Below are 15,661 nucleotides of genomic sequence, written 5' to 3' on the forward strand. Positions count from 1 at the left end.
GAAATCCAGTAATGCCAAAGAATTATCCCAATTTTTCAATGTTAACGAAGCAATGAGACTCCTCTGCTCTATCAACTGGAACAGGGGGGCTGATCAGTAAAAGGAATGTAATTTACACAATTTCAGATGCGAGATGTAGCGGTGTAAAAACAAATCTATCGGCATTATTAGCCAAAACCAGTGAAAGGGAGCAGCAGCATCCACAACACCCCCGCACAGGCCAGCAGCAGGGGAACAGAGCAGGACCAGGTGGGATTATTCACAGGCAATGACACACTTTAATTTTGCATCAGAAACGGGTGGCTGGCGCTTGAATCATAGAATCGTTTAGGTTGGAAAAGACCTTTAAGATCATCGAGTCCAACTGTTAACTTAGCACTGCCAAGTCCACCACTAAACCATGTCCCTAAGCACCACGTCTACACGTCTTTTAAATATCCCCAGGGATGGGGACTCCACCACTTCCTTGGGCAGCCTGTTCCAATGCTTGATAACTCTTTCGGTGAAGAAATTTCTCCTAATACCCAATCTAAAGCTCCCCTGGCGCAACATGAGGCCATCTCCTCTCATCCTATCGCTTGTTCCTTGGGAGAAGCTTCAAGGACACCGGGGAGGCCTGAGTGCGACCTGGCAGTGCTGAGAGGGGCTGCAGGAAGGGGGGGGGCAAGCTTTTAGCAAGGCCTGTTGGGACAGGACAAGGAGTGATGGATTTAAACTAAAGGAGAATAGATTTAGACTGGCTATAAGGAAGAAATGTTTTACAGCGAGGGTGGTGAGGCGCTGGCACAGGTTGCCCAGAGAGGCGGTGGAGGCCCCATCCCCAGAACCATCCCAGGCCAGGCTGGACGGGGCTCTGAGCACCCTGGGCTGGTTAAAGCTGTCCCTGGCACTGCAGGGCTGGGCTGGGGGGGCTCTGAAGGGCCCTGCCCACCCAAACCATTCCAGGATTCCGTGATTCTAAGGGAAAGGCTGCCTGCCATCATCTTGCAGGTTTCTTTGCTCCGGGCCCCGCTCTCTCCTCACTCTCCATTTCTCTCGACCAGGTTCATAACCGCCCTCAATATTAATTTACACTCGTTCAGCATAAAACTCCTCAGCCCAGACGCCTGCTGACAACGCGCCCAGGAGGAAACATAAAACCCCCTCTCCCCCCGTTCCCCCGCCCCCGCCGCTGCGCTGCCTGCGGGGCACAGAGCCCTCCCTCCCCAGGGCCCGAGGGCGCCAGGCCGAACCGAACCCTGTGCAGAGGTGGCACTTGGGGCCACGGTTTAGCGGGCATGGGGGTGTTGGGTTGACGTTGGGCTGATGGTCTCAGAGGGCCTTTCCAAGCTTAGTGATTCCTGGTTTTATGGTCATTAAAAAATAATCCAGCCAGCGAGCCAGGAGACATGCAATTATGACTCTGCCCTTAGCTGGTGTGGCGGTGGAGTTGGCAGTGCCAGGCTAATGGTCGCACCGGGTGACCTTCAGGCTCTTTTCCCAGCCCCACGACCCGACGGTTCCCTGGCTCCCGCCGCCCGCCTCAGGGCCGGGCGCCGCGGGCCGGTAGCGCCCCCTGCCGGCGGTGCCGCGGCGCCGCAGGGCCCGGGCGGGCCGGGGCCGTGGGGGCGGGCGGAGGCAGCCGTGGGGGCGGGCCGGGGCCGTGGGGGCGGGCGGAGGCAGCCGTGGGGGCGGGCGGAGGCAGCCGTGGGGGCGGGCCGGGGCCGTGGGGGCGGGCGGAGGCAGCCGTGGGGGCGGGCGGAGGCAGCCGTGGGGGCGGGCCGGGGCCGTGGGGGCGGGCGGAGGCAGCCGTGGGGGCGGGCCGGGGCCGTGGGGGCGGGCGGAGGCAGCCGTGGGGGCGGGCCGGGGCCGTGGGGGCGGGCGGAGGCAGCCGTGGGGGCGGGCCGGGGCCGTGGGGGCGGGCCGGGGGCGGGCGGAGGCAGCCGTGGGGGCGGGCCGGGGGCGGGCGGCCTCGGCGCCGGTCCAACGGCGGGGGCGGGCGGTTGGGGCCGCCTGAGGGGCCGCGGTTGTCCCCGGCGGGCCCCCTGAGCTCGGTTCCCCCCCCCGCCCGCGCCTCCCCGGTGCTGCTGAGGGGACGCGGCCCGACATGGAGCGCTGCGGCTGGCGGAGCGCTGCCCGCGGCGGGAAGGCCCCGCGGAAGAAGCGCCGCTCCTCCCCGCTGCCGGGGGCGGCCGCTCCCCCGGGCAGGGCCGGCAGCCGGGCCGGTGCCTCCCAGCCGTGCCGCCGGCGCCTCTTCGGGAGCGCGGGGCCCCGCGGGCCGCAGCCCGGCCGTAAGCGCTGCTCCTCCCCTCGCCCAGCCCGGGGCGGGCAGGGCCGGGCCGGGCCGCCCCGGGAGGCCGCGTCGCGGCTGGGCCGGGGGTGCCGGGGGTGCAGGCGGGAGGGGGCCCCGTGCCGGGCCTTGCGCGGTGCCTGCGCCGTCGTGGCGAGCCGAGGGGCGGGTACGGGCGAGTGGCCCTCCGGGGCAGGTTCTTACGGAGCCGTCTGCTAAATGTTGTGGGGCTTGGGCGTACCGAAGGGCTCTCGCCCTGTGGGTCGAGGCGAGCGGGCTCTTTGGGAGGCTGGGGAGCGGTTTGTTGTTATCCATGTCCCTTACGGCGTGGGGAAGGCGGGCAGCTGAGCTGGGAACAGGGCCGTTTCCTCTGGTTTAGCTGTTAGTAATAAAAAGGGGGTTTTCCTTTTGTAAGGTACCCCCCCCCCCCAATAATCTCCTTTAGAAATTCTAAGACAAAACCCCTGTCCACCTTTGAGAAGATACTTGAAAAAATTGCTTAAAGTTGTCCCTCAGAAAACAGCCTTAGTGTTGAATACAGTTTAGCAGATCACAGAATCCTGGAATGGTTTGGGTGGGCAGGGCCCTTCAGAGCCCACCCAGCCCAGCCCTGCAGTGCCAGGGACAGCTTTAACCAGCCCAGGGTGCTCAGAGCCCCGTCCAGCCTGGCCTGGGATGGTTCTGGGGATGGGGCCTCCACCGCCTCTCTGGGCAACCTGTGCCAGTGCCTCACCACCCTCGCTGTAAAACATTTCTTCCCTATATCCAGTCTAAATCTATTCTTCTTTAGTTTAAATCCATCACTCCTTGTCCTGTCACAACAGGCCTTATTAAAAAGATTCTCCCCATCTTTCCTGTAGGCCCCCTTTAAATATTGGAAGGTCGCAATAAGGTCTCCTCGCAGCCTTCTCTTCTCCGGGCTGAACAACCCCAACTCTCTCAGCCTGGCCTCACAGGAGAGGTGCTCCAGCCCTCGGATCATTTTTGTGGCCCTCCTCTGGACCCGCTCCAGCAGGTCCATGTCCTTCTTGTGCTGAGGGCCCCAGAGCTGGACGCAGTACTCCAGGTGAGGTCTTACCAGAGCAGAGCAGAGGGGCAGAATCACCTGTTAAGAACTGGAGACCTTAAAAAAGTGGAGTCTGAGGGGAAGGTATGGGATTCAAGTAAAGGCTGACAGTAATAGTGTCACTTGGTGAAGTAAGTGGGGAAGACCAGTATGGGATGCCTTGGTCCCACACTGATCTTGATAACTGAAAGGTAAGGCTTTAAATGACTGCTATGGGGTATAAGGAACATTAGTTCCTGTCTTGATCCTGCTCTGCTGGCTCGTGCTCTCGTAGGCGTTCAGTACTCTTGCGTACCTGACTGGGTCCAACTAGCAGCCTTGAGGTCTGTTTGCTCTTCATCCTTGCAAATACAAATAAGAAAGATGGAAAGGGATGAGTCCTGGGTTGAGTCCTGCTCGTACATTGTCCTGTCCTGAACTTCCCAGGGAGTTTCAGCTAAAGGGCTCTGTGCCGTGCTGGGGGTGCAGTACTTCAGACCAGTTTCTTAGCGTGGGGATGGATGCTTTTTTGACTTGCTGTCGTAAAAGTGTAACTCTGGAAAGTTTGGCTGTTTCTAGCTCCTGGCTACTGAAAATAAAACACAAAGCTAAACAAGTTATGAAATTGGTTTTGGGAGAGGAAAATATGTCTCTGAAGTTTGCTGGTTCCTAAGTAACTGTGTCATCATGGCCTTTGGGATTATATACAGTTAGGACCAGTTTCTGTAGAAATTCTTACGATACTCCTAATAAACCCCATTTAAAACTGATTTAGACTCAAACTACTTTGAACCTAGGTAAAGGTCACTTCCAAAGTGGCTTTTTCTCTTTTAATCAAGAGGTTCCTAAACCACCTGAACTATTTCTTGAAGTCTGCTATTTTTTTCTGGTCTTGTTGCTAAGCTGATTAAAAAAGCTTGGGTAGAAATAATAAAGCATATTCAGACTTTACAGTGTTTGCGATAATAGCGTCAAAAATTGTTATGGGCATGGAAGAGGGGGAGCAGCTAAAGGTGCCCTATTGGAAATGATAATCTGAATTCTAATATTAAAACTAAAATCACTGAACTAAATATTTGTTCTTCCCTAGGCCTGATGGGCAAGTCCAGTGTGAAAACCCTACCAAAAATTAAAGAAAATCTTGAAGTCACCAGAGCGAGGCATTTATCCAACCAAAGGTCTGTTGGAACTCATTCAAATACACCGTTATTAACAATAGCTAATTGTTTATATTGTTTTGCCTGCATAAGGTGTCTCTTGGAGACACGCTGTTTGAATTCTTGGTAAACAGATGTTTGTCAGACTCTTTGCTGGCACCTCATAAAGACATTTTGTAGTTTTTGTCACCTTCCTCTAGAACAGTGTAGCTCTGTGCGTTGAGCTTAGCTCTGTTCTTCAACTGCAGGGATCAAGTGAATGTCAAAGAAGCAGCAGACGTGGAAAAAAATGAAGAGAAAATAGAAGAAAGCACCGTAGTGCTGAAGGTGAGAATGCTGTCTTGCTCTTTACCTACTAGTAATGTATGGAGGCCAAATCAAAGAAATGTGACACGTTAAATTCTTTCTCTAATCAAGTAGAATTTCCCATGAGTTATGTGTGTGTGTGCACGCACAGGCTTTTCAGGCTGAACTTGGTCCTGTATTTTGGTCACATTTTCCTGTGTCTTTGGCCAGTATAAAAGCTGTTGGAGCTATTGGTAGCATGGGAAGATGTCAATACTAATTGTCCTTAACGAGGAAAGGCTGTAGCGATTGTGTTGGGTGGCAGATACCTCATTAGAGTGTGGTTCCAGAGAACTGCTCGCTTCAAGTTCAGACCTAGACCTTTGGCAAGTCGCTGTTGCACTCTTCCTCATGTTAGTGCAACTGGAACATATTTGGAGACAACTGAGCAGAAGTTTACAGGACAGTTAATACTGCAGTGGCAAGAAAATACTTCATCAGGTGCGTTTGACCTGAAATCTGCTACAGCAAAGGGCTTGAGTGATATTGGTGTAGAACTATTTTTCTTTAAAATGTTAGCTCTTATTTAGAGTCCACCAATTATTTACATTTCCTGCAAATGCTTAGTTTCATAGAATAGACTACTTACACAACATAGTCGTTTGTGTTTATAGGAGCAATCTAGGTATCTGAAAGTGAGCAGCATGAATTGTACCTCTAAAGAAAGAAAGAAAAAAAAAAGATGACAGGGAAATTAATTACTCCACTGCTGTCTTATGCATACCTTCAGTTGATATCAGTATGCCTTCACTGGAAGTCTCATCCAGCAAAGACTGTATTTTTCTAAATTCATTATTTTATGATTCTAAATGAATTAATTATGAATTTTAGAACTATAAGTCAGATTGCAGACTTGTTAATGATGCATGAAAAACCCTGGTACAAATTACACTGAATAGCAAGTTTAAGTGGTGAAGTACCAGGCAGTAAGTTTCTAAGCATCTACTAAGGTAGGAATACTTTTAATTGCATTTCTTTGTCTACATGCAGTTTTCTCACGTTGTTTGTATTGGCCATTTAATTTTAGGAATCCCTGATAATCAGCTCTGAAAGTAAAGACAGTTTGAAAAGTGCTGAAGTGACTTCAAGTGAGTATAATGGCAATACGCTATATTTTCAAATGTATTTTTATATCTGTATAAAACTAAATGTAAAATTATAAAAATTATAAGTAATCCAGCCAGCAAGCCAGGAGACATGAAATTGCTACTCTGCCCTTAATTGGTTTAGTGGTGGACTTGGTAGTGTAGGTTAACAGTTGGACTGGATGATCTTAAAGGTCTTTTCCAACCTAAACGATTCGATGATTCTATGATTTTATAAAATTAATTATATAATTTTAATTATATTCCTATAAAAGTACCCGTGTGCTGTTCTTGTACTGGTTCTGACTGATAGTAGAAAGTAAAGGTTTTGAGACCACTGGCTGGACTTCTGCCTCTGGCTTGGTTCACGTGAATTGATTGCAGGCAGCACCAACAGGACGGGAGCCCCGCAAGACCTGCAACAGTCTTGAGCCCAGCCTGTTGAAAACCACAGGTTTCACCATTGACAGAACTAGTTGTTGACATGAGTTCTTCAGTTTACTCAAACCTGCGCTTTTGAAAGCTTGTGCCTAAATAGTTCGTCCTTCTGAAAACAAACCTGACTAAGAATTACCTTATCAGAGGCTAAATTCTTCAAGTATTTCTAGCGAGCCTTGGGCAAAGGTGTCTTCTGTTACTTTATGGTAAATTGCGCTTCAGGGTGCCCTTTGTTTATTTGTTTCTTTAACTGTATATTTGTTTCTTTAACTGTATATTTGTTTCTTTAACTGTATATTTGTTTCTTTATACTTAATCAGTATAAGGTACTGACTTGACAATATTTAGCTCATCACAGGAATGAAACTTAAATAAGGAAATCCTGATGGTATGTACAAGATGATACTTTTTTTTTTTCTTCCCTTTTTTGCCTCTTTCTCTAGGTACAGGAATGACTCTTCCCACAGGTGTTTCAACCTTTCTCCTAGAATGTTTAGATGTAAATTCAACTGCAGAGTATAACACAGGTGCTAGTGACAGCCTAAACAGCTGCCCATCTCCTGAAACATTCAGAGATAATGGTTCAGGTGAGACTTCTGGTTTTGAGCTTTATTTGATGTAGAAAATGTGGGGGGACTATCTACAATAGACAGACCAGTGGCCTCTTGGTGTGACTCACCAGGTCAGATCTTTGCTATAAGCTAACCTGTGCTTAATGTGGCATTTGTATATCTGGCTCTCCAGTCCAGAATGAATCGGGTCCTGGTGTAATTTGAATCATACTGTAAACTATTATTATAGTATTCACTATTGACACAAACTGTTTATTGGGGATGACCAACAAATCTGCTTTGCGTCAAATTCCTCCCAAACCTTTCTGCCACTGTTTGAGCCAAGACAATGCCTTTTCACTGTGCTTTAAAGTTCCTGTCTTGCAAATGGGATTGCTTTCAGTTTCATCACAAATTTAATAACTCAATGAATTTCAGCATAAGAAGCTTGCACTTACATCTTTTATGTCCAGAAAGAAGTAATTTTTACTCTGAGGACGCTGGCAAATACAAGAACTCTACTCTCCTGGACTCCAGCAAGGCAGTGACCATAGATAAGATACCACAGATCTCAAATCTTTCAGCAATATTAGGTAATTCTTTTCTGTGCTACTTAAGAATGTATACATAAACAAATTTCACTCTAGTGCGAGGACCCCGTATAAAATATGTAATGATCGTGTCTGCATAATTGGGAACAGCTCCCTGTTAGCAGTCTGTGTTTGCTTCCAATATTTTGCTTTATAATTTAGTGTGTGCTAAGACATTGTCTGCTTAGCTCTTTCTTTTCAAGTTTAGCTTTTATGTTTTTTAGAACCTGTACTGGAGGATTTTCAAGACCGATACCCTAGAAGGTAATCTGCAAAGCAGACTCTTTGACACACCTAAATGTTCAGGTTTTTCTCTTTTGAATGATATTTAAAAGAAAGGCTGATATGAATAAGCCTGTGATCCTGCAAACACCTCTGTTGGAGTTTCAGCTACCTGTGTCCTCACTAACTTTGAAACTGGTGCATTAAGTCAGGTAAGAGTTTGCCTTATAGACTTTTGTTTTGATCTTGCCAGCTGTAGGGAAATCGATGTAAGAAAACTCCATGAAGGATTTTATGGCAGGGGAAGGTGACGTTTATTTACAAAATCCCTAAATAAATTGCTGTTACCCAATTGCACTTTTTCTGTCCCATTTCATTCGGTCTCGGGCAGCAAGATGTGCATGCCTGGGTGGTCTGGCCAGGGCTGCCTGTGCGGTACAGGGCACGAGGGGCATACTGTTGTCAAGCCCTCACTAAGTCTCTGGCGTTCTGTGCTTGCCTGGGACAAACCTAGGTTTTGGGCAGATCTTTTATGTTCTTTAGAAATCATCAGCTTATATGGGGCACTCCTTTGCTTCAGAATCTTGCTGACTTCAGCCTTCATAAATCTTGGGCCAGGTTGCTGCCCGTTGTCAGTTTTTTCTTGTTTGGAATACATGTCTACCAGGAAGCGGAACGGTGTCTGTGGCATGCTGGAGCCCTCTTGCCACCCTCCTGTTGTTGGGAGGCCAGGTTTTCTGTCGACAACTCATCTGTGCTGTGGTTTTATCACAACGCAGGGTTTTCACTGCATCTTCTGTACTTGGCCTTGTTGCAGTGTCAGCCACCTTCAGGTCCTGACATAAAAATCTGAGTAATGCGAGTGTTTTTTGAGGAACAGTATCCTTTCTTTTGACCCTTGTGCTGCTGTTTCCAGGCTTACGTGCAGACATTTCCATTCGTAACTCATTTGTACCAATCTTACAGTGTTACAGATCTCTACACAATTCAATCTGAGTTTTCTTGTGAACCTAATTTTCCCCTCCATCCTCCTTAAATATGTTCTGCCCTAGTATGCTTCAGTGCTTCACATTTAGTGAATGTCTTCTGCGGGTCTTAAATTGCAAGTATCTTCAGAATAAGCTGTGTGACTTGATGATAAACTATCAAATAACTGTAAAGTGTGATGAAGTAACTCAATATTTTTAAAAATAAGCTTTATTCCTTTTCACTCAGTCTATATTTTCCTATGATTTCCTTATACATGGGGTTTTTTTGAACATTAACATTCATTCAGAATAGTTGTTCACTTTTTTTTCCTCCTTCTCTCCTAGAAAGAAGCCATCAAATTGCAGTTCTTCAGCATTAAGTGTTTCAACTACTCTGGCAGGTAAAATATGACCTGAAGTAGTTGTGCTAGCTGCGAGACAACAGAATATTCTACCCAAACTTAAATGATGGCAAAATAGCAGAACCAGGCTTCCACTGGGTCATTTGTCCCCCTGGCACAGGCTAAGCTCAATTGCATCTAGAAGCGAAAGTGTGACTTGAAAAATCTTCCCTGTAAATAAGACTTGGTTCTAATTAACGTGTTAGGAGAAGAACAAAAAAAACCCCAAGCCCCCAAACCCTGCATTTTTCCATTTAATCACCCGTGCAATGAAAATTAGCGTTTCTTATTTAACTTATCCAGGAACAGAACTGTTTGAGTCATGCTCCTTACTTGAACTTAGCTCATATCAGCTTCAGAAATACTGTTAGGCGTCCCCTGTGTAACTACAGTTCTGAACTGTGACTGACGCAATTCTGGCTGGGGCCCAGGTACCACATAATTTTTCCCCTGCTTAATTTGGACTGTAATAGCAGCAGAAGTTGCCACTGGCAAAGACTGCTGTGATTATGCAATTCCTCTGCTCCCACAGCATGTGCGTCTAGCAGTAAATAGCCGGGTGAACGTAAGAGTAATAAGCAACCTCGTTTCCTCAAGGGAAGGGAGAGGGGTAAAGCAGCCCTGTTGGTGGGAAGAGGGAGATGAGGGTGATATTGAAGGGAGGAAGTGTGTTTACATGGGTGGCTTTGGAATGATCCCTCTTTGAAAAGCATCCTGTAAGACATGGGTTGGAGAGTAGCTGTGGTTTTTTGTCTCAAAGTTAATCAATTTGTTGGAAATTTATCACAGGAAAAAAAGTCTGTAAAATTAGACCTGCAAGAGAGAGAACTCCAGACCTAAAAACTGGTATGCGCTGTCCTTCACCATTAGGACCGGAAAGAAAGGTGAAAGATCCTTAATAAATCAGCCAGGTTGTAACATGGATGACTCGCTCCTTCCTTGTATAGGTGGAAGACTCCGCCTAGCAGTGTAATAGTTCCCTTGAAAGGGGTGCCTGCGGGCAGTGGCACAGAGGGAAGATGTAGCTTGCCTCTGCCTCTGGATAGCAGTAATAGTCATGGGTGCCCCCTAAGCTCACCGGTTTTCAGACTGACTGTGTTAGCGGTACCGAATCGGTCGTGTAGAGCTCAAGTATGACAGTGGGACTCTTTGTTAGTGCTTACCACGCTATCCAGATTGACTGTATAACACAAGATGTAATTGTTTCACCCTCTAGCCTGACAATCAAACTGCTAAACCCAAAACGCTGAAGTGTAAGAAAAAAGAAAAAAATTGTAATACGTTAGAAGAAGGTACATCGTCATTTAGGCAGCGGGATGCCGCAGGAAACACTTCAGCCAAATCGGCGGGGTTGCCAGCAGAAGTACTGCCATCCAAATGGACAGATGCTGTGGTGGTAAGTATTCCCGCTGTGCCCTGCTGATCAGCAAAGGCATAAAATTGAGGTGAGAGTGTTGAATCATGACAAAAGTTACAATTAATTATGAGAAGTGCTAGGGAGTGCTTTATCCCCTAGTTGTGAAGGGGACCTGAAATGTGTGTGTTCTGTGCTGCAGTAAACTGATTTTTTGTCTTAATTTTGGAGAGCATATGACCAAAAAAAAGTGAATGACAGGAATTCAGTAATTAAACCCTAAGAACTATTAGTAATTCTATAATGGTGGTGTTATAAATAGTACTGTGTACTGGGGGAATACTGTAGGACTAATAATAAACAGCAAAGAATTGGAAACTGATACTGAGTTCTTTTCTGGTTTTGTTTAGCAAATTAGTTCTACCGTGCTGATCGTGGATGAAAGTAAAGGCCTAAAAAATCTTGGTTATGCTCAGCCTGCAGAGCTAAATGTGAGTGTCTATCCTCATACTTTTTTTTGATGAATAAAACCAAACAAATCGTTCTTCATGGCACAGTCCAATTCTGGCTAAGATACAAATTGCACAACAAACTACACGTTAAATTCAGTCAGCTGGAGAGTTAAAAAACTACAAGAAAAAAACTAGGTATCTGTTTTGTATTTGTCCTGGGTTTTTTGCACCATCTTCTAACATAAAACTAGCACCTAGTAGCCTTACTTGCATTACTCCTTTGATACAAAGTTGATATTTAAATGCCAGTTTGAATTCTCTGTCAGTAAAGGTAGCACTCTGCAGGAACAGAAGTGACGTCTCTGTTGCTTTCATGCCATAGCTCCCAACCAAATCAGCAAACTGTACGTTTTTTTTAGAAAAAGGGAAACAGTTACAATAGAAAGAGTGCTTAATTTTGCACCGGATTATTTGGCAGGAAAACATATTGGGCTTTCCTAGCGTTGTTGCAAGCATGCTTGAGTTTCTGGATACTTGATTAACAAAAGGAGAACATCAGGGTCTTGCTGGAGGCTAAAGACGGGAATCACTGGAGTCCTAAGTCGTCTTTTTGAAGCAACAGAACACCTTTTGCATGAGCCAACAAGTGTTGGCCAATTTCAATTGTTGTCTATTATTTAATTGGGTGGTTATTGCTGTATGTTTTGTATTTTGACGGAGCTGTAGCTTAGCTTGTCGCCAGTGTGCAAAGCCTCACCTGGGGAAGACCTATTCCTGAATACCACAGGTCCATATGTAAGTTCAGAAGAAATTGTTCCTGCATCTCTGAGCTCAGAAAAAGGAATTATTCCTCAAAGTCCAGAAGAAAAGAATATTTTTCAGGTTCTAATTTTATTGCACTCCTTAAATCCAGTTTTGGCATGCTAGTATGTAATGTACTGTGTATTAAAGCCTCACAGTATTACAAACAGCTGAAGAAAATGTTTAAGTTTTGAGGCTTTCTATCGCCCTTTCCAATAGCATGTTAAGCGTACACAAGTAGTCTTAAATGTTTTCTAATGGCATCCCTTGAAAGCTGCATGTCATCTCTAATTTCCCTAGAAGAAAGCTAGAAGGCTGTTTCTTCAATGGAAATAGTTGTGTGAATGAAATGTCATTAATCTTTTCAGCCTCTGTGTGGCAGACAAGAAATCTGCTCCATTGTCAGAACGTCACCCTGCCAGAGGCCTTCCAGGCTTCACCAAATTCCAGTTAACACAAAAGCGTTCTGCCTTCCCGAAGGAGTGCCTGAAGGTAATAGAATATAGAATTGGTTCACTGTGCAGATGGTAACTGGCTATTGGAGTGTTTAAAGGTGGTGGGTTCTTTTTTTTTTTAAAGTTTGAATATTTGGAAAAATCACAAGGCTAAAGAGTAAAAGACGCTGAAAGCTTCGAACTTCTGACTTAACGGCGTTCTCATGCAACAGTACTTCACTAACAAACTAGACTAACGTTTTGTCCTCCAAGGATCCTTAGTGTAGGAATTAATACACTCGAGGCGTTTCATGGGCGAGATCATTAAGGCCAGAAGGTGCTACTAAGTAACTCTGCGAATATCTGCACCTCTTCAAGTTACTCCTAAACACAACTTTGAGCTTCACTGCTGGTATGGAGACTCCCAAGAAAAGATACCAGCTTTTTTAGTAAATTATCCTGTGCCTTATTTCTCGGGTGACTATGTCTGACTTCAGCTTTCAGCCATTTATATCTTTCTCAGCTAAGCTGAGCTCTTTAACATCCACTGTTTTGTTTTGGGTTTTTTTTCCCCCCTGAAAGTAGTTCTTGTTTTCCTTTAAAAATTGTCAGCTTTTCTCTAAAGATTTCTATTCTTTTTTCCTGAGACCCTTAACATAGGGGAAGCTCCTTTCTTCACTTCCTAGATTTTTGTTAAACAAAAATGAGAAATCTCTCTCATCACTACCATGGAGGTAAAATCCCCTCCCTTTCCAATCTCTCTTGAAGTTTCTCAGTGCGCCACTGGATGGCATATGTCTTCCTAAGTTTAAAGTAGTTCTTTACAATGCCTGCAAGTTTTCTGCAAGTTGTATTTGTCACTTATGCCGTTTTAATTTAATACGGAGATACTCTGTAAGCATAATAGCTTTCAAAAATACTGAATATACACAAATTTCCAATGGAATTGCAGTTTCCTAGGTGCAAATACTCTCCTACTCTAATTACGGATTGAGTACAGACAGCACCTAGAATGCAGGGACGTGCTTTTAAGTGTGTGTTAATTAATGACAACCATGTGATGCTTCTGTACAGATCAAAGAACAAGGATGACAAGGATGTTAAGTCATGTGCCCAAGAGAACTGTGGTAATACAGAACACAGGTTGTACCTGGTAGGCAAGTGGATCTCGGAACTCAGGAAGTGGTGTTGTCAGAACAAAAGTTTGGTTCTGTTACCAGAACTGTTAATCAGGAATTAGACTGCCTAAAGGTGGCAGTGGGGTGTTTTTATGCTGGATGTTTTCATCTCTGCTCAAGGGAGACTTTCAGATGATGCTCTTTGTCATGAGGAATGTACGTACACTCAAAACTCTTGTTCTCTTCTCGCTTGCAATTGACCTACAAGATTCAGATTCCTCCAAACACATGATAGCATAGTTATCTATTGAGCATCTGAACAGCTTGTCAGATCAATGAGCTTTCTCTTACACTTGAGAATGTGCCACTTTACTGATAGTATTTAACTTATCGCTTCTTCCCCAGATACTATTACGAGTACCAAAAACTGGATCTACTGTAAACACAGATGAGATTTCTGGGTTTCAGCAGGAGTCAACAGAAGAAGTAACTGTCTTGCTACTGTGGCAGGGAGGTGAAACAGAACTACTAACCAGTAATTAATGGACCTTTTTTTGTTTTGGCATATAAATTGTTTGAAATTTAGTATAATGTTTTGCAGTAAGCTTGTAAATACTCAAGTGCTTAATATTAAATTATTTTGTAGAAGCAACTAGATCTTATTCTGGGTATTGTTCTGTAAGGACTTGATAATGATTTTGTATTCACTTTATAATTTCTTCAGTTAATTTGGGTTTTCAAAAACTGTGACTCAAGAACAGCAGACCAAATTGTGTTAATAGAATTATTTTTGGCTCTTGCTGGGCCAAGATTTCTAGATTTTTCTAGTAGCATTAGCATCTAAAGATGCGGTCGCTACTTGAGTTAAGAAGGGTTAACGCTGTTTATAAAGGTAACTGCATGTCCTGAAAATGGGTCTGTAAAGCATTCGCGTACTTTCAGAAGTCAACAGTATGTTACCGTTAAACTATGTGAATGCTTGGGTCTGCAGAACTTTGGAGGTACGGGACTCTGTGTGCCGCTGTAAATTGATTTCCAGGCATGAATGTAAGTGGCCTTCACCCTACCATCGCTGCAGTACAGCTAGTTTTTTACGATCAGCACCGTCACCATTCTAGGCACATCCACTGCCCAACCACTGTCATCTCAGAGACCTTCCCGTTTCATCTCGGTTATTTTATAATATCACCTATCTCAGTCATTGTTTCTTCTAGTGGCTTCAGACTTGTGCAGAGGAAGTAGGTGCCTTACATGAACTCAAGGGTGGAAAAAAACCCCTTTTCTAGCTGAACTGTCTCAAGAGCTGATACTGGCATTCGGGGTTTTCAGGTTACTGCTCATGCTACCTGGCATATAGGTTAGATTCCCATTGCTTCCAGTTCAGCTTGTGGATCGTTCATCCGTAAATGTTCTTCAGCAGTGTGCCGAATGCCTCAGAAAACACTGACAAGAGCACAGTATTTCTCCAGTTGCATTCACTGCAGGCTAAAGTAATTTGGATCCATACAGCATTCTCACTACAACACGCCTCACTCAGACTCTTTTGTAGATATAAAGGAAGTTTTTCAATGTTTTAAAATGGTAGCATGGCTTTCCAAACCTCTTGAGGTCTGAGTTTGTTTCTCAGTATTATCACCCAGAATATTCATGCCCTGGAAAATAGTTCCGTCTTTCCAAAAAGAGTGTGTCAAGGAGACATATAAAATCCACAACTTTAATTAGTTTGACTACGTTTGAAAATACTTGTGAAAGTTCAGACCCTGGGCCTCTTCCCATTGCTCTGGGGTAGAAGGAAGCACAAATAAATGCTGCTAGATTAGTCTATGAACAAGTATTGTATAAACATAACTATATGGCTCAAGGTTAAAAACGATGCCATTAAGTTATTTTTCCTTTAAGCGTTAGTAGAATGAGTTCTGCCAATAACTCCTTGGACTCCTTTCCGGTATGCTTCTAATTATCAATATCCTTGTTCTTGCACATACTAAGCCACTGCTAATTATGCAAGAATCTAGAGCCCCTAGGGGAGAGAGGTGAGCTCCTTGGTGTAGCTTTAAGCAAAATTGAAAGTTATATATGCAGGAAGTTGTGATTATGATGATGGTTCAAGTAAAGGATGGTCCAGAATGAGAGGGGTGTTGATCATCAGGGTATTCTAGGAGTCCTAGGAAAAAGCACACACTTTGCCCCAAACTATTTTTTAGTGTCTATACAAGAAACAGTCTAATACTGACAAACTAACTGGAGAGTATGAGAGAAGAAAATACGGCATGTAACTGGAGTTGGCTGTAGCAGCCTGAAAATTGCCGAGTTTTGTTTTTTCTTGACGTGATGAGGCTATATAGGAGGACAGAAATATCATGAACCGCAATCTCTCTTGTCCTTCCCTTTGGTTACGAAAGCGCTGCTTCTTATTTTCATCTTTTGTCTG

At 45.0% G+C, this 15,661-nt stretch overlaps 1 protein-coding gene across 1 annotated transcript; it reads left to right on the forward strand.

Moving 5' to 3' along the window:
• The first annotated feature begins 2,056 nt into the window (after positions 1-2,056).
• Positions 2,057-13,975, forward strand: MEIKIN (meiotic kinetochore factor). The gene is made up of 14 exons (XM_075715431.1): positions 2,057-2,270; positions 4,405-4,492; positions 4,720-4,798; positions 5,844-5,904; positions 6,783-6,926; positions 7,364-7,483; positions 7,705-7,744; positions 9,016-9,071; positions 9,861-9,955; positions 10,288-10,467; positions 10,836-10,916; positions 11,604-11,759; positions 12,047-12,170; positions 13,636-13,975. Exons 1-14 carry the CDS (start codon positions 2,087-2,089, stop codon positions 13,680-13,682), a joined length of 1,455 nt encoding a protein of 484 aa, XP_075571546.1. The 5' UTR covers positions 2,057-2,086; the 3' UTR covers positions 13,683-13,975.
• The last annotated feature ends 1,686 nt before the right edge of the window (positions 13,976-15,661 follow it).

Source organism: Pelecanus crispus, chromosome 8 (genome assembly GCF_030463565.1).
Source record: "Pelecanus crispus isolate bPelCri1 chromosome 8, bPelCri1.pri, whole genome shotgun sequence".
NCBI classification, from domain to species: domain Eukaryota; kingdom Metazoa; phylum Chordata; class Aves; order Pelecaniformes; family Pelecanidae; genus Pelecanus; species Pelecanus crispus.

Bases quoted from the DNA above. Each gene is read 5' to 3' on its own strand.
- MEIKIN (XM_075715431.1), top strand. From the start codon at position 2,087: ATGGAGCGCTGCGGCTGGCGGAGCGCTGCCCGCGGCGGGAAGGCCCCG. The intron at 4,493-4,719 runs GTCTGTTGGAAC...CTTCAACTGCAG, and splicing joins AGGCATTTATCCAACCAAAG to GGATCAAGTGAATGTCAAAG. The intron at 6,927-7,363 runs GTGAGACTTCTG...TTTTATGTCCAG, and splicing joins ATTCAGAGATAATGGTTCAG to AAAGAAGTAATTTTTACTCT.